At 51.9% G+C, this 18,697-nt stretch overlaps 2 protein-coding genes across 6 annotated transcripts in view; one reads left to right on the forward strand and one right to left on the reverse strand.

The window, feature by feature from the left end:
• DPH5 (diphthamide biosynthesis 5) overlaps positions 1-5,183 on the reverse strand; it is a 45,457-nt gene extending 40,274 nt beyond the window's left edge. The window contains exon 1 of one of the 4 annotated variants that reach the window (XM_075616977.1): positions 3,952-5,183. In XM_075616977.1, the coding sequence (XP_075473092.1) occupies positions 3,952-4,086 (135 nt within the window). In that variant the 5' untranslated portion in view covers positions 4,087-5,183. The remainder of the gene's footprint in view (positions 1-3,951) is intronic. The other 3 variants (XM_075616979.1, XM_075616978.1, XM_075616980.1) reach the window with 3 other exon arrangements.
• A 134-nt stretch (positions 5,184-5,317) lies between these two features.
• Positions 5,318-18,697, forward strand: part of LOC142503964 (putative oxidoreductase ZK1290.5) — a 93,486-nt gene continuing 80,106 nt past the window's right edge. The window contains exon 1 of one of the 2 annotated variants that reach the window (XM_075616983.1): positions 5,318-5,540. In XM_075616983.1, the coding sequence (XP_075473098.1) occupies positions 5,474-5,540 (67 nt within the window). In that variant the 5' untranslated portion in view covers positions 5,318-5,473. The remainder of the gene's footprint in view (positions 5,541-18,697) is intronic. The other variant, XM_075616986.1, reaches the window with a different exon arrangement.

Consider the following 18,697-nt stretch of genomic DNA (forward strand, 5'->3'; position numbering starts at 1 on the left):
ATCTCTCACACTCAGTATAACACCCAGCACCTTCTCCCCCCTCACTGCCCCACCTGTATATCTTCACACTCAGTATAACACCCAGCACCTTCTCCCCCTCACTGCCCCACCTGTATATCTCTCACACTCAGTATAACACCCAGCACCTTCTCCCCCTCACTGCCCCCAACCTGTATATCTCTCACTACTCAGTATAACACCCAGCGCTTCTCCCCCTCACTGCCCTCCACCTGTATATCTCTCACACTCAGTATAACAACCCCAGCGCCTTCTCCCCCTTCACCTGCCCCCCACCTGTATATCTCACTCACACTCAGTATAACACCCGCACCTTCTCCCCCTCACTGCCCCACCTGTATATCTCTCACACTCAGTATAACACCCAGCACCTTCTCCCCCTCACTGCCGCCCCCACCTGTATATCCATCACACTCAGTATAACACCCAGCGCCTTCTCCCCCTCACTGCCCCCCACCTGTATATCTCTCACACTCAGTATAACACCCAGCGCCTTCTCCCCCTCACTGCCCCCCCCCACCTGTATATCCCTCACACTCAGTATAACACCCAGCACCTTCTCCCCTCACTGCCCCCATCTGTATATCTCACTCACACTCAGTATAACACCCAGCACCTTCTCCCCTCACTGACCCCCTCCTGTATATCCCTCACACTCAGTATAACACCCAGCACCTTCTCCCCTCACTGACCCCCTCCTGTATATCCCTCACACTCAGTATAACACCCAGCGCCTTCTCCCCCTCACTGCCCCACCTGTATATCTCTCACACTCAGTATAACACCCAGCACCTTCTCCCCCTCACTGCCCCCCACCTGTATATATATCTCTCACACTCAGTATAACACCCAGCACCTTCTCCCCCTCACTGCCCCCACCTGTATATCTCTCACACTCAGTATAACACACAGCACCTTCTCCCCCTCACTGCCCCACCTGTATATCTCTCACACTCAGTATAACACCCAGCACCTTCTCCCCCTCACTGCCCCCACCTGTATATCTCTCACACTCAGTATAACAACCAGCACCTTCCCCCCTTACTGCCCCACCTGTATATATATCTCTCACACTCAGTATAACACCCAGCACCTTCTCCCCCTCACTGCCCCCACCTGTATATCTCTCACACTCAGTATAACACCCAACGCCTTCTCCCCCTCACTGCCCCCCACCTGTATATCTCTCACACTCAGTATAACGCCCAGCACCTTCTCCCCCTCACTGCCCCACCTGTATATCTCACTCACACTCAGTATAACACCCAGCACCTTCTCCCCCTCACTGCCCCCCACCTGTATATCTCTCACACTCAGTATAACACCCAGCGCCTTCTCCCCCTCACTGCCCCCCCTGTATATCTCTCACACTCAGTATAACACCCAGCACCTTCTCCCCTCACTGCCCCCCACCTGTATATCTCTCACACTCAGTATAACACCCAGCGCCTTCTCCCCCTCACTGCCCCCCCTGTATATCTCTCACACTCAGTATAACACCCAGCACCTTCTCCCCCTCACTGCCCCCCACCTGTATATCTCTCACACTCAGTATAACACCCAGCACCTTCTCCCCCTCACTGCCCCCCACCTGTATATCCATCACACTCAGTATAACACCCAGCACCTTCTCCCCCTCACTGCCCCCACCTGTATATCTCTCACACTCAGTATAACACCCAGCACCTTCTCCCCCTCACTGCCCCCACCTGTATATCTCTCACACTCAGTATAACACCCAGCGCCTTCTCCCCCTCACTGCCCCACCTGTATATCTCTCACTCAGTATAACACCCAGCGCCTTCTCCCCCTCACTGCCCCCCACCTGTATATCCATCACACTCAGTATAACACCCAGCACCTTCTCCCCCTCACTGCCCCCCCCTGTATATCTCTCACACTCAGTATAACACCCAGCGCCGTCTCCCCCTCACTGCCCCCCACCTGTATATCCCTCACACTCAGTATAACACCCAGCGCCTTCTCCCCCTCACTGCCCCACCTGTATATCCCTCACACTCAGTATAACACCCAGCACCTTCTCCCCCTCCCTGCCCTCCACCTGTATATCCCTCACACTCAGTATAACACCCAGCACCTTCTCCCCCTCACTGCCCCCCACCTGTATATCTCACTCACACTCAGTATAACACCCAGCGCCGTCTCCCCCTCCCTGCCCTCCACCTGTATATCCCTCACACTCAGTATAACACCCAGCACCTTCTCCCCCTCACTGCCCTCCACCTGTATATCTCTCACACTCAGTATAACACCCAGCGCCGTCTCCCCCTCACTGCCCCACCTGTATATCCCTCACACTCAGTATAACACCCAGCACCTTCTCCCCCTCCCTGCCCTCCACCTGTATATCCCTCACACTCAGTATAACACCCAGCACCTTCTCCCCCTCACTGCCCTCCACCTGTATATCCCTCACACTCAGTATAACACCCAGCACCTTCTCCCCCTCACTGCCCCCACCTGTATATCTCACTCACACTCAGTATAACACCCAGCACCTTCTCCCCCTCACTGCCCCCCACCTGTATATCTCACTCACACTCAGTATAACACCCAGCACCTTCTCCCCCTCACTGCCCCCCACCTGTATATCTCACTCACACTCAGTATAACACCCAGCACCTTCTCCCCCTCACTGCCCCCCACCTGTATATCGCTCACACTCAGTATAACACCCAGCACCTTGTCCCCCTCACTGCCCCCACCTGTATATCTCTCACACTCAGTATAACACCCAGCACCTTCTCCCCCTCACTGCCCCCACCTGTATATCTCACTCACACTCAGTATAACACCCAGCACCTTCTCCCCTTCACTACCCCCCACCTGTATATCTCCCTCACACTCAGTATAACACCCAGCACCTTCTCCCCCTCACTGCCCCCCCTCCTGTATATCTCTCACACTCAGTATAACACCCAGCACCTTCACCCCCTCCCTGCCCCCCACCTGTATATCTCACTCACACTCAGTATAACACCCAGCACCTTCTCCCCCTCACTGCCCCCCTCCCCCCCTGTATATCTCTCCACCATTGAAATCTACAAATTCCCCTTCTGAATGAAGCATTCAAATAGCCTGGACTCGTAACCACTTAACTCCCACAGATGCATGTACCCACCATCAAGGCCAGGCCCAAGCTTAGGGTTACTCCTTCCCCTACAAGTCTCCCAACATCCCACTCAGATTGTAAACTCTGCAGGGCAGGGATCCCCTTCCCACCCTGAGCTTGTATATGCGATACACAGGATTATAATGCTGCGTTCTATAGTAATGCGCTGTGTACATGGCTGGCTGTACAAATACACACCCTCTTGCTGCTTTTGTGCATTGTGTAACTCTGTTCTGCACACACCTCGCTGTGAAATCCTCCACTACCTTTGTTTTATGAGGATACTTATTCAATGCCAATATACGCCCGGGAGTATAAAATATGGCTACCGTAACATTCCACTCTGTAATCTAGAACTCTGATCTGTAACACGTTCTTATGGGGCTTCTGTGTCCCATCCTGGTGCTCACCGGAGATGAAATACAGAACCTAATTAGAGTGTAAGCTCTTCAGGGCAGACACCTTTCTCCCAATGTTGATATTGTATTATACCTCTGTACATTGGCTGGTGCTATATCGGCAACACACAATATTAATATGTTATATATTAACTGTGTACTGCTGTTACGGTGTGTGCATGTATATTGTGTGTGTGCATATGCGTAATATGTGTAGATGTATATGTATACACACACAGAATAACCTTATTGCATCTCAGTATACCGTGAGACTGCAAGCTCTTTGGGACAGCAGGGATGTACCCCTCACGCTGCCTCGATGTATTGCTCCTGTGTTAGGATATAAAGTGCTGTGTGCTGCATGTACCCTTAGCGCAGACACACGAGTACGCTGCGCCGTACCAAAGCGTCCTTGCCCACAGTGAGGATGGAGGTGTACGCCTCGAGGTACACGCGGGAACATTTCCGGATCACCTCCAGGCCTCGAACCGTCACATCCTTAGCGTCCCCGAGACCCAAACCTATCAGGTATAGCATGGCCGCGTAGTTCAGCTCCTCCGACCCCGACGCGCTGAGCAATGTATGGGACGTTTTATCGGGATTATTACAAGCGGCGTGTTTTATAGCGTGACTATTGCAAGCGGTGTGTTGTATATCGTGACTATTGCAAGCGGTGTGTTTTATATCGTGACTATTGCAAGCGGTGTGTTGTATATCGGGACTATTGCAAGAGGTGTGTTGTATATCGTGACTATTGCAAGCGGTGTGTTGTATATCGTGACTATTGCAAGCGGTGTGTTGTATATCGTGACTATTGCAAGAGGTGTGTTGTATATCGTGACTATTGCAAGCGGTGTGTTTTATATTGTGACTATGGCAAGCGGTGTGTTTTATATTGTGACTATTGCAAGAGGTGTGTTGTATATCGTGACTATTGCAAGCAGTGTGTTGTATATCGTGACTATTGCAAGCAGTGTGTTTTATATTGTGATTTCATTACAAGCGGTGGGGTGTATATATAGTGAATGTTACAAGCTCTGACAATATGTCCTAAATACTGGGAATCTATATCTTATGCAATATCCTGATTATCATAATTTGTGCAACTTTATAAAAGATATATATATATATATATATATATATAAAATCTGAATATTATGTTCCCTATTTCTCCGTGGGATATATTGCAGCAGCTACACTGTGTAAAACACTTAGCTGCATATTGTGACTTTGCACAATGTCTTCTAGTTCTGATCGTGTAATGTGCAGTATCATATATTGGGAAAAGTCTATATTGAATGCATCAAATTCTATAAACATAAGTAACAGCGTCTCCAACACTGAAATTAACGCAATTCGATTCTGCAAAACATCAATGTGAGAGAGATATTTGTGTGTGTGTGTTACATTCTGTGTATGAAGAGGTTATGCACAATATATATGGTGAATGTACTGTTATAATTGATTAAACTCTGTATTATTATGTATATTATTATGGGGGTTATAATGTATGTGAGGGTGCTGGATCCCTCCTGCTCTGTCCCCACGCTGTCAGCTCCTACGCATCCGCGGAATACGGCTGCTGCAAAATGATTATTTGCCCCTTGAAGTCCCTGGCGTCCATCTTAACTACTGGCAGCTCCCTCGTCCTCCAAAGTGCCGCCGCTGTCGCCGCCATCTTAACTAATGGCAGCCCTCCTACCAAAGCGTGCTTCTGCAGCCTTGTTACCTCAGGGCAGGCCGTCCTGGGGAACGCACACTGCGGCCATCTTTGATGCTGGCATACCAGGGCCCGTCTCTGTGGGCACCGGTTGGGGGGTGTTTGTCCGGTGCGGTGGCCGGGTATAAATAAAGCTTGTTGAAGAGGACTGCCCTTTGACACTGTGCAATGTTGTGTTGAGTGATACAGTTACCCCCGCAGGACATGGACACCCCCAAATACCCCACTGTACGCCTCTCCAGTGGGCAGCACATCCCTCTGCTGGGCCTGGGTAAGTTGGGGGGCCCTCCTTGTTATCAGGGGGTAATATTAGCTGTGATATATACACATACATACAGGTTTGGGGGTCCCCTACTGTGTTCACAGGTTTGGGCCCCAAAATGTCCAGTTTTGTGTTTCTGGCACCCTAATTCCTATTTAAATGTGTTTAACTTGAGAGAAATAAACATTTGAAAGCATCTGGGGGGGGGGAGGGGGTTCTATTAACTATGGCGGCGCTGGTGACTTTTCTTGGTAGCAGCAAATAACGTGCGAGATGGCCGCGGGCGATGAGGTAGCAGGGTGCAGGAATCAGACGGCCGGGCGATGAGGTAGCAGGGTGCAGGAATCAGACGGCCGGGCGATGAGGTAGCAGGGTGCTGGAATCAGACGGCCGGGCGATGGGGTAGCAGGGTGCTGGAATCAGACGGCCGGGCGATGGGGTAGCAGGGTGCAGGAATCAGACGGCCGGGCGATGGGGTAGCAGGGTGCAGGAATCAGACGGCCGGGCGATGGGGTAGCAGGGTGCAGGAATCAGACGGCCGGGCGATGAGGTAGCAGGGTGCAGGAATCAGACGGCCGGGCGATGAGGTAGCAGGGTGCTGGAATCAGACGGCCGGGCGATGGGGTAGCAGGGTGCTGGAATCAGACGGCCGGGCGATGAGGTTGCAGGGTGCCACCGGAGAGCAGGACTTTTAACAAATTTATACCGGGATCATTCAATAGGCAAAACAAGGTGGTGAAATAAAATGGGGTTTATTTGGATAAAAACCTCAGAAACACAACATAACTACAAAATACAGAAATATACACACTTACTGGGGTCTGGAGGTTGAAATCTATCTTTTGCTTAGTGCAGGGCGCCTGCTTGCAAGGGCTTACCCTGACCGGGACCTCGTCCTGACGTCCTGGAACTGATGTCGGCAAGATATCCTGACCGCGACCGCTATGTTCAATTTGTAGAACTTGGCCGCAAAAGACGGGACTTAGGGGCCTATGCAGAGAGCAGCGCTATTTCGAAATTCGCCATTTTTTGGAGAAAATCGCGCAGAAAACAGCAGAAAATGGCGATTTCCGAAAAACGCGCCAATTTTTCTTTTCTATTTGTAAAACTCGCCTCGCGGCTGGCGAGAACCTCAATCTCGCCAGTTTTAAAAATATCCTAATGCAGAGAGGCGCGAACGGCATCTAGCGGCTGTTCGCGCCAATAAAATGGCGCGATTGTCTCCTTTTTGCCTCGCCAGAAAAAATTGGCAAGAAGCTGCCGCTCGCGGCCATTGCAAAGGGAAAAAAAAAGGCGCGAATTTGTTTTTACACGTTTCTGAAGCGCGCATCTCGCCAATTTAAACTCGCCACACGCATCCATGTTAAACATAGCAGAATTCGCACTTTTCTGCATATGGAGAATAAAACTCTCCAAAAAAGCTACTTTTTAATAAATTCGCCATTTTTAAAATTCGCTGCTCTCTGCATAGGCCCCCTAATCTCTGCGAGGCAGACTTTCTTAGCTTCAAAAAGAATTTGGTTGCTCTGCTATTTGTAACAGAGTAACTTCGAAAAGCCCGCCCTAGCTTCATCAACATAAGTCACTGTATGGTCTGGTTCTCTGACTCGCCATCTCCTTACATACCCTCGGCTAAGCTATCCTTTGCATGGAAGTAGGAGGACCAACCAATCGGAGCATGGGAACCCTATCCCACCCAATAAAAACAGGGACTCGTCTCTTGGCTGATGTCAGAGGAGGAGGCGGGCCAAGCTCGAAAAGCCGGGCGAGCGGGAAATATGATTTAGCCAATGGGAGAAGAGCCTACGAGCTGTATCTCCCCCGGCTAACTCATTGCCACCCGCTGAGCAGGCTCCATCAGGTCTGGGAGATACAAAAGGTGTCCCCACAGGGTGCGCTTTGTTCTCTGGTCCTGGCTATTCACCCTTCATCGCCCACCAAACGGTCTTATCACGGTCTTATCACCGCTGGACATCCTCTCCTCTTTGAACTTCGGACTCAATACAGACATGCCAGTGTCTGTGCAGAAGCCCTGGCGGACTGTATAGAGTCTTATAACAAATGTATAAATCATTACAAAGTACACTTTAATAACGTATGGACTTTGGGGAACCTTATATTTATAAGGGAAATAGTTTGGGGATATTTGTGCTCGAAACTCAGGAGTCTGGGTTACACTGGGTTGCCCCGGTGTAATTCACCCCGTGTACCAGCAAATCACGCCTGCTCGCTGGGGACAATTAAAGGACTAGCGGTAACTTCGGCCCCCGAACTCCTGCAAACAAAATAATTGCATTTCTACCAAAATATCCCACCTACAACTTGCACATAAGAAGTTTCACAGTTCTAGGGCAAAGGGCACATGTAAACAGGAAAGTAGGGGTCACTTTATTTTTCACATGTATAGTCTCTGGTCCCTGGCTTATGGGGCTATGTAGCTACCAGGGACCCTGGTAACCAGAGGGCTTAAACCTTTATTGTATAGCCTGATTACCCTCTCCCGTCACACCTCCCCCCTCAAGATGAAGGCTCTGGGGCAGTCATCCCATCAGGTTACTCCACAAGCCTGGAGGTTCTCTGGTCACTGGGGATGTCTTGTCGGGAGAGTCCACCTGCATTACCATGCTCACTGCCCCTCTTGTGGTGCATGGTAAAGTCAAATTCTTGCAAGTCAAAGCTCCAGCAAAGCAATTTCCCATTCTCCCCCAGCACTCTTTGTAACCAGCTGAGGGGATTGTAATCCGCGATGATAGTAAATGCTCTACCATACAGGTAGGGCTGGAGCTTTTTCAGTTCCACACACTGGCGAGGCACTCTTTCTCCATGGTGGCATAAGACATCTCCTGAGGCAACAGCTTGCGGCTCAGGTAGAAGATCGAGTGCTCTCCCCTATCCTCGCCTACCTAGCTTAGTACAGCACCGACACCATAGTCCGAGGCATCAGTCTGTACCACAAACCACTTGCTGTAGTCGGGCTGCCAGGATGGGAGCACTAGCCAGGGCAGACTTCAGATTCTGGAATGCCTCCTCACAAGCGGGAGACCAGGTAACCAGAACCGAGAGTTTCTTCTGGGTCAGATCAGTCAGGGGTTTGGCCAGGGCACTGTACTTGGGAACAAACTTCCTATAGTAGCCAGCTGTGTCTAAGAAAGCCAGAACTTGCTTTTTTGTTTGTGTCACTGGCCACTCAAGAATTGCCTCTACCTTAGCCGGCTCCGGCTTGATATGTCCCCTGCCTACTCTATGCCCGAGGTACAGTACCTCTGCCATCCCGACTATTCACTTAGATGGTTTGAGTGTCAGCCCTGCTTCCCCTTTTCAGCACCGCTGCAACATACACTAAATGGGATTCCCAGGAATTGCTAAACACTGCAATGTCACCCAGATATGGCCTTGCGAAACTCTGCATCCCCTCCAGTAACCTATTGACCAGGCGTTGGAAGGTAGTCGCGGCATTCTTCACCCCGAATGACATAACTAAGAATTCATATAAGCCACTCGGAGTGATGAAAGCTGCGCCTCCTGGGTCAGAGGGATTTGCCAGTACCCCCTGGACAAATCCATTGGAGTCAGATACTTTGCCCCTGCGAGCTCATCTAGCAGCTCGTCCATGCGGGGCATGGGATAGGCATCCGACACAGTCTGAGTGTTGAGCTGCAAGTAGTTCACACAGAACCGAGTGGTCCTGTCCTTAGATACCAGGTCTACCGGTGAAGCCCAAGGACTCTGAGACGGTACAATTACCCCTAGGGCCAGCATCTTTTACCTCCTCCTCTATACTCCTCTTCACCTCTGCTGATACCCGGTAGACATTCTTATGCAGAGGTCTCTGCTCCCCGGTGTGGACTGGGTGATCAGTAATATGGGTCCTGCCCGGCTTATCCGTGAACAGGACCTTGTACTGTTCTAACATAGTATGTGCCTGTACCCGCTGGGGTGCCTCGAGCTGGGGACCTATGCCTACCTGCTCTACTGTGCCCCCCATCCTAGCTTCCTCTAGGATGTTGGGCAGAGCTGGGCTCGCTGGGTCCTCCATCGGTGGGCTACAGATAGCTAACACTGATGCCGCACTCTGGAAGTACTCCTTCAACATGTTAATGCGATATGTTCTATGTCTCCCTGTCTCCTGATCTAACTGTACAACATAGTTGCGCTCGTTCATCCGCCGGAGTACCATATACGGGCCAGCCCAGGCATGTCATGAGTTTGTTCTGCCGAGTGGGCTTCAGAACAAGTACTTGCTTCCCAGGGATAAACTCTCTATTTCGGGAAATGTTGGTCTTACCAAGTCTTTTGCTTGGTCTGAACATCCCTGAGGTTAGCCTTTGCTAACCCTGTTAGTCAGTTTAGCCGGTCTCTGAGAGTTACTACATACTGTAGCACAGAAGCATCAGTAGTAGTATCTCAGAAAGACAAACAGGATAAAGTGCGCAAATTACTACCTCTAGTGTTTTACCCTTTACCACCTTAGTGTTAAATGAAATTGTACAACCTCTATATCGATTACCAGTAGTCTGCAGCTATATTGATAGGGATGTGGAACCCCTATAGCAACTGAAACACAAAAAAGACAACAGCGCAAATGCCGCTTGGTTGGTTTGTCACGTGTCCCGTGGGACCAATCTGTGTGGTTCACCTACATTGTACTTAGGTGAATATCTGTTGCACTCGGCATGCTGGAGTGACGGCAACATCACGCTTTACGCTAAGGCTCCCTTTACGGCCGGTCGCAAAACCCCACGGGACACGTGACAAACCAACCTAGTGGTTTGGAGAGCTGGAAGCGGTTGCAGGCGGTGGCAGGTCTGAGGAGCAAGCGGCTATCGACGGCAGTGACCTGCAAAGGACATCGAGCCGTACACAGTACCGGAGTGGAGGCTTCACACCAATATCGTGACAGCTTGTTCTGGAGGCTGTGAAAGGGAACTCCCGAGGTCTGGTGGTGGCAGTGCGACGACTGGTAACTCATGTCTTGTACATGAAATGCTGTAAACCAACTAATCTGATGTACGCAGATATATTACCCTAACAATATATACACATATATTTTTACAAACTTCACTATGTGCGTTTGCGCTGTTGTCTTTTTTGTGTTTCAGTAGTAGTATCTCCCCTTCCCATCCCTCACGGAACAGGTCAAGCGGTCCATGGACCCTGCGAACGTATAGGAGCTCAAAAGGTCCGTGCCACAGCATCAGGGTATCGGGTTGCAAAATCAACCACTGCGAGGATGTAGCGCTTCCCCGTTCAACTCGGGACCAGAAGGGTTCCCACAATATCGACCGCTACCTTATGGAAAGGTTCACAGATCACCGGTAGTGGTCTCATGGGGACCCTCACACGGTCATCCGACTTTCCAACCCGGTTGTAGGCATCACTGGAGCGACAAGAATCTGCCACTGCCCACGATGCCCCAGACCAGTAGAAATGCTGCAATAGCCAGGATCTGGTGCGGGTGACCCCCTGATGCCTCACTAGTGGGATGGAGTGGGCTACCTGCAATAACTGCTGCCTATACTCCACAGGTACCCCTAATTGTCTCTTCCCTGTCCATACTCTGGAGCATTAGGAGCTCTCAGAGGCAGACTCGGGCGCCCGGAGTCTCCTGCCCTCTAAGCTGGGATCGGACCATACGGCTGCTCTGAACCGTGCTCCTAGCACTGGCCACTTATCCGCAGTCACTAAGTCAGGGAATGGGGAAACGTACGTTGGAGGGGAGGTCGGGACTCAGTACAGACTCGGTCTGGATTACCTGCCCGGTCTCCTCGGGGACCTTCCGGAATCGGTGGTCCCAAATACAGGGGGACGGTGATCTCCTCAGTGGGCAGGAGTACCAAAGGCTCACCTGCCTGAGCAAGTGCCGGACTTTGGCTCCTTGTGACTGTGGCCACAGGAGCAACTTCAATTGAAAAAGAGCAGATGAGGTGTCCCAGGTCGTTACCGAGTAGCACCTCACTATCCAACCCTGGCAAAACACCCACATTACTTATGCCTCGACCGGCACCCCAGTCGAGAAACACTCGGCGACCTGAATTGACTGAGGTCCCCCGTCTGGCATAGTGACTTATTTCTTGTCCAGGGAGCAGATCCTCTGGGCTAAATATATCTGGTCGGACATCATTCCCTACAGCCCGACGGCTGCAACTGGCTGCCCGTCTGTCTCCACTGCTGTGCCGCCTGTAGAGGGTGTAGGGTCCGCTGTTGGACCGCTGCTTGCTGCTCCTCAGTTGGTGCCAGTCCTACGGAGGTGTCTGGTTTTGCTGCTGGAGTGTGTTGCCCGGATGGGGGTAACTGCAACGGCACAGGTCAGGGCAATTGGGTTTCAGATGCCTGGTGCGGTTGCAGTGATTGCACCACGCTTCATTCGCAAATCCTGCGGGCTTGGCAGCACTCTCCCTGTGGAAGATTTTTCCTCCAGGTCGGGACGGTAGGGGAAGCCGCCGCTGGCTTACCTGCCTGACTAGCAGGATTCGCAGTAGGTAGTCCTATGCTGGGGTCAGGTGGTCAGTCATCTGCCAGGTTGGCTGCCTCCTCGTAGTTGGCTGGCTTGCGGTCAATGACCCACTCCCGGACCTCTGGCAGACATCTCTGATAGAACTGCTCCAGATATATCAGGTCGAGCAGCTCCTTGTAGGTATGGGCATTGCACCCTTCTATCCACGGAGTACCCCAATGGATTATTCAGGCCATATAGTCCATGTGAGAGTCTCGAGCAGTCTTGTCCTCCATCCGGAACCGCTCCCGATAGGTCTCGGGTGTAACTTGGTACCGTCTCAGCAGGACCGTGTTAACATGTTCATTCTCACCCTCCTCAGATTTGTTAGCCTCGTATGCCTCTTGTGCCTGTCCGGTCAGCTGCGGGGATAGAAACTTTACCCATTCGGCTGGTGTTGGCATGTACCGCTGGCACTGCTTCTCAAAGATCCTCAAGTACCCATCAATGTCCGTGGTACCATCTATAAACTTCCCAAAACTCTGGTGAGTTATCTTCGGTGGTCGGTACTGAATAGTCCCGGGGTTCGCTAGGCATGGGCGGTGCCAGGGGGTGATGGACAGCATGCATCCACTGTGTCCTCCCCTGGAGTAGCCCCAGGACCCAAAGCTGCTACTATAGCCACAATATCCTCTTGGGAGCAAACCGGGATCCCCGAGACCATGGGTACCCCACCGGGGCGACCTGGACCGGCCCCCCGGGCTCCATTCTTCTGCTCTCCACAAAGGCAACAGCTCCCGCCGGGTTAGCACTGACAAGGGCAGCTTTATGTTCCTTCAGTATCGCTTCCAGATCAGCTTTGCTGCGGCCTTCCGATTGCAGACCGAAGGTCTCACACTTGGCAGCTAGAACGAACGAAATTCGGCAGAAAATCCTGACCGGGACCTCGTCCTGATCGTCCTGGAACTGATGTCGGCAAGATATCCTGACCGCGACCGCTATGTTCAGTTTGTAGAACTTGGCTGCAAAAGACGGGACTTGGTCTCTGCGAGGCAGACTTTCCTAGCTTCAAAACGAAGCCGGTTGCTCTTCTATTTGTAACAGAGCAACTTTGAAAATCTGCCCTAGCTTAATCTACATGCAAAAGTGGTAAACGGCGGTGCAACTGCTGTTGGAAAAATATATGACCAAAACTGCAAAAGAACTAGGTGCAAAAATGTATTGAAGGCACGTTAAAAAACAGTAAGAGAACACTCTTGTTGTTGTTGTAGGCTAGTGGTGTCTATATGGGTGGTGTTTAAAGGGACAATTACAATATGGATATTGGAATCCTGAGTTCATGAAGCTGTCTTTGTATGGAAGGAAGTGAAGATTCAAGTAATTTAACTTCAGCCCGTAGTCTTCTCCTGGTTAGCATCACCAGGGGTTAGTCCTCTATTTTTTCTAGCTTAATCTACATAAGTCACTGTATGGTCTGGTTCTCTGACTCGCCATCTCCTTACATACCCTCCGCTAAGCTATCCTTTGCATGGAAGTAGGAGGAGCGACCAATTAGAGCTTGAGAACCCTATCCCACTAACCAATAAAAACAGGGACTCGTCTCTTGGCTGATGTCAGAGGAGAAGGCGGGCCAAGCCGGCTCGAAAAGCCGGGTGAGCGGGAAATATGATTTAGCCAATGGGAGAAGCGCCTATGAGCTGTATCTCCCCCAGCTAACTCATTGCCACCCGCTGTGCAGGCTCCATCAGGTCTGGGAGATACAAAAGGTGTCCCCACAGGGTGCGCTTTGTTCTCTGGTCCTGGCTATTCACCCTTCATCGCCCACCAAACAGTCTTATCACCGCTGGACATCCTCTCCTCTTTGAACTACGGACTCAATACAGACATGCCAGTGTCTGTGCAGAAGCCCTGGCTGACTGTATAGAGTCTTATAACAAATGTATAAAATAATAAAGTATGGACTTTGAGGAACCTTATGTTTATAAGGGAAATAGTTTGGGGATATTTGGGCTCGAAACTCAGGAGTCTGGGGGACACTGGGTTGCCCCGGTGTAATTCACCCCGTGTACCAGCAAATCATGGCTGCTCGCCGGGGACAATTAAAGGACTACCGATAACTTCGGCCCCCCGAACTCCTGCAAACAAAATAATTTCTACCCAAATATCCCACCTAAAACTTGCACTTAAGAAGTTTCACAGTTCTAGGGCAGAGGGAACATGTAAACAGGAAAGTAGGGGTCACTTTATTTTTCACATGTATAATCTCTGGTCCCTGGCTTATGGGGCTATGTAGCTACCAGGAACACCAAAGTTTACAGGGGTAACCAGAGGGCTTAAACCTTTATTGTATAGTCTGATTACCCTCTCCCGTCACACAGGGGGCTGGATTCAGACGGCCGGGCGATGAGGTAGTAGGGTGCTGGAATCAGACGACCGGGCGATGAGGTAGCATGGTGCTGGAATCAGACGGTTGGGCGATGGGGTAGCAGGGTGCTGGAATCAGACGGTTGGGCGATGGGGTAGCAGGGTGCTGGAATCAGACGGTTGGCCGATGGGTTAGCAGGGTGCTGGAATCAGACGGTTGGGCGATGGGGTAGCAGGGTGCTGGAATCAGACGGTTGGGCGATGGGGTAGCAGGGTGCTGGAATCAGACGGCCCAGGCGATCGGGTAGCAGGGTGCTGGAATCAGATGGTTGGGCGATGGGGTAGCAGGGTGCTGGAATCAGACGGTTGGGCGATGGGGTAGCAGGGTGCAGGAATCAGACGGTTGGGCAATAGGGTAGCAGGGTGCTGGAATCAGACGGTTGGGCGATGGGGTAGCAGGGTGCTGGAATCAGATGGTTGGGCGATGGGGTAGCAGGGTGCTGGAATCAGATGGTTGGGCGATGGGGTAGCAGTGTGCTGGAATCAGACGGCCGGGCGATGGGGTAGCAGGGTGCTGGAATCAGACGGCCGGGCGATGAGGTAGCAGGGTGCAGGAATCAGACGGCCGGGCGATGAGGTAGCAGGGTCACTTTGATGGGCGCCAGGAATCTTTGTAGTACTACTCCGTTTTTATTCCCGTCCCCAGGCAATGGGACACGTCACATGCCCACATTCTCCTGGTTACTCAGGAACACGCTGCTTCCCTGGGTACTCACTCTTCACACTCACAGAGAGGTGTATTTACTTGCTTGTACTTCAGGTATTGGACCGGGCCTCACTTAGGGTACAACATATGTTACTCCAATCTTGATTCAGGAGAATACTCTTATAGACTTGCCTGTAGTGCTGATCCTCAGACACCCGGGGACAATCTGCTTATGGCCAGCTGTGGCATGTCTGTTTCTCCCTATGTGGTACCTGTGTGTCTGTGTTGGCCATTTACTTGGGTTCCTCGCTATAAGGGCACTGTCCCAACCTATAACAAAATAAATAAGGGGACCAGATCTCTTCTATTACTTTAAGGACAGCCTCCCTATCTACACTCCCCGAGGCTCCTCTCCTCTTGTCCTCCAGGAACCTAACCTTCCACAACCTTCCTCCTATCCCAAACACTCTCGCTGCGGGTGAGTGTGGGGCGCGCACTGAGCTGCGGGTGAGGGTGGGGTGGGGTGGGCTGGGCTTCGGGTGAGATTTGGGCGCACTGGGTGCTGCGGGTGAGTGCGGGGTGGGGTGGGCTTCGGGTGAGTTTTGGGCGCGCTGAGTGCTGCGGGTGAGTGCGGGGTGCGCTGGGCTGTGGGTGAGTGCTAGGCTGGGTGTCCCTCCTGACGAGTGTCACTGACAATCAGCAGCCACACACATTAACCCCTTCAATACAAGATATCAGTTCTGTTTCAGTGATAAAATAGGCGGGCCAGGTTTTTTGGAGGTGGACTGCCCCCGTTTTACCTCCAGGAGCCTCCCAATTCACTAGAGTCTGTTTACACAAATCTGCTTCGCATGGGGAGTTCCCTTTAATCTTTGACTCACTGACGGACATTTTTATTTCCCGCACATGTTCCAGGACTTCAGGAGTCCAAATCTCTCAAATGACATCCAAAGGGTTAATTGCTGCGTCCTGGATTCCTAAGGGAGAGGTCCTTTAATCACAGATCAGGAGACCCTTTATCCGGAGGGGGAGGGGGTTCTCTCTTCCTGCCCCTTTCATAAGCCCGGTCACATTTATGTCAGCATCAAAGGGATGCTTTGGGCTCAGTCTCTATAAGGAAGCTTTGTGATACCGGGGAACCCACTGAGCGCTCCCTTTCTCTCTCCCCGCGCCCCGCCTTTGTGAGGTGACCAGTGGCACAAACCTACAGACCCCCTTATAGCAGGGCCGCTCAACTCCAGTCCTCAACAGGTCAGGTTTTCAGGATATCCCTGCTTCAGCAGAGGTGGCACAATCATTCCCTGCTCCAGCACAGGTGGCTCAGTCTTGAACTGAGCCACCTGTGCTGAAGCAGGGATATCCTGAAAACCTGACCTGTTGCGGGGGCTTGTGGTCTGGAGTTGAGTACCCCTGCCTATGATGTGTATTTATTTATAAAACGTATTACCAGGAAGTAATACATTGAGTTACCTCTCGTTTCCACGCGTGTCCTGGGCACAGAGTAAGGCCGAGTTTATAGCACTTGCGACTGCGATGTTGCGCAGCGCCATAGCACGTACAAAGGGGGGATTGGAGACCGCACCACCAATAATGATGCTAAATCCTAATATGTAAATGAAGGGGTGCTGAGAATTGGGTTAGAGCAAATACATAAAGAGAGAGAACCCTCACACGAGCGCTCTTCCTGCACCAGAGTGAAAGAATAATACATGTTAGTGTATGCTGAAAGGAAATGCGAAGTAAAACCTATAGGTGCTGAGCACTGCTGCCCTAGGAACTGCACCTAGAACAATCGGAACAATATCTCGTGTGCCTACTGCCATGCAATGTGACAGAGTGCTAGTAATTATATACTGTGCGTGTGATATCTCCCACACAGGCCAAACAACAATCTCCTCCATTACAGCTCCCCTTCATGTGGTGGGTGGGAGTACTATACTAGGCTGGTGAAGTTGTCTTAAATCCCAGAGTAGCATAGCCCTGTAATGTGGGTATGAACCCATTATGTATTAGTAGGCTCAAATGCTAGCAATTGCCCTTACACACAACCCCCACTCAATAGATATAAATCATGGGTGGGGGGCAGATGGATAAGCCTAGTAGGGAGGCGAGAACAGAAGTGGCAGAGGGACACTGGGTTAAGCAGAGATATAGTAATCGCACTTACCCTGCAGCATGGGGTGCTGGCTTAAGTGCCAAATTGGTGCCATGTTAAGGTGAACACGCCACATACACCTCTGCTAGCACTGTGTCAAACGGTGAGCCCTATGGGTGATTCTCCATGCAGTGAGGCCAAACCACTGTATGCTTGTTCCTAGCTAGTGGCTGCCTCCTGGGGCCCATAACTATTAAACTAGCCCTCTTTGCCTGGAAGCAGAATTACTGCTGTAGACATAAATGTGTTGGAGCTCAAACCTCGCAGCCTTGTTATTTTTTCACTAGTGGAGGGAGAGTGCTCGTGTGAAGATTCTTTCTCTTTATGTATTTGCCATAGCAAGTCCATATTCGTCCGTGCGTGCCCATATTGTGCGCGACGGCGACCACGTGACGTCAGCCGTCACAATCGCTGGAAGACGAAAGATTTTGATATTTCCAGCGATCGAGAGGTCACGTGAGCGGTTCAGCCAATGAGGACGAACAACTCACGGCCACGCCTCCGTCACGCCCCCCGGTCGCGATCTCTGGTCTCCTGCACCAGACTGCAGGCATCGCTGTAGGGATGGCTGACGTCACGCAGTGGCGTCGCCGTCCCCCTACTATAAACTCGGCCTTATGATGACAGATACATGGTTACAAATACACGTTTACATTAGGTGAACTGGGTTATACATCTACTATATATTTCTGAAAGCACTGTATGTCTGCGTCCCTAGCGGCAATCTCATTGGTCCCTTGGCCCGCCCGCCCCCGCACACCTCTCATTGGCCTCACACACACCACCCCCATGGCCCGCCCCCCACACCTCTCATTGGCCTGAGGCGGAGTGACAGGCCAAAGGTCCCAAAAAAAAAAAAAAAAAAACCACACACACACCTCTCTCTGTCCTCTCCCCCTCCCCGGTGCTCACCTCCCTCCCGCTCCACTCCCTCCCCGGCAGGGGGACACGCGCCCACCTAAGACGCGCCCGGAAGCCACTCCCTCCCGCTCCACTCCTGCACTCACCTCCCGCTCCACTCACCTCCCTCCCGCTACACACCACTCCCGCACTCACCTCCCGCTCCACTCCCGCACTCGCCTCTCTCCCGCTCCACTCACCTCCCTCCCGCTACACACCACTCCCTCCCGCTCCATTCCCTCCCCGGCGGGGGAACAGGCAGGCTGCCACGCGGCGCCTAAGATGGCGGACCCCCTTCCTCCCTCGCGCTCCATTCCCTCCCGCTCCATTCCCTCCCGCTCCATTCCCTCGCGCTCCACTCCCTCGCGCTCCATTCCCTCCCACTCACCTCCCTCCCGCTCCATTCCCTCGCGCTCCACTCCCTCCCGCTCCATTCCCTCCCGCTCCATTCCCTCCCGCTCCATTCCCTCCCGCTCCATTCCCTCCCGCTCCATTCCCTCCCGCTCCATTCCCTCCCGCTCCATTCCCTCGCGCTCCACTCACCTCCCTCCCGCTACACACCACTCCCTCCCGCTACACACCACTCCCTCCCGCTACACACCACTCCC

This window comes from Ascaphus truei, chromosome 10 (genome assembly GCF_040206685.1).
Source record: "Ascaphus truei isolate aAscTru1 chromosome 10, aAscTru1.hap1, whole genome shotgun sequence".
NCBI classification, from domain to species: Eukaryota; Metazoa; Chordata; class Amphibia; order Anura; family Ascaphidae; genus Ascaphus; species Ascaphus truei.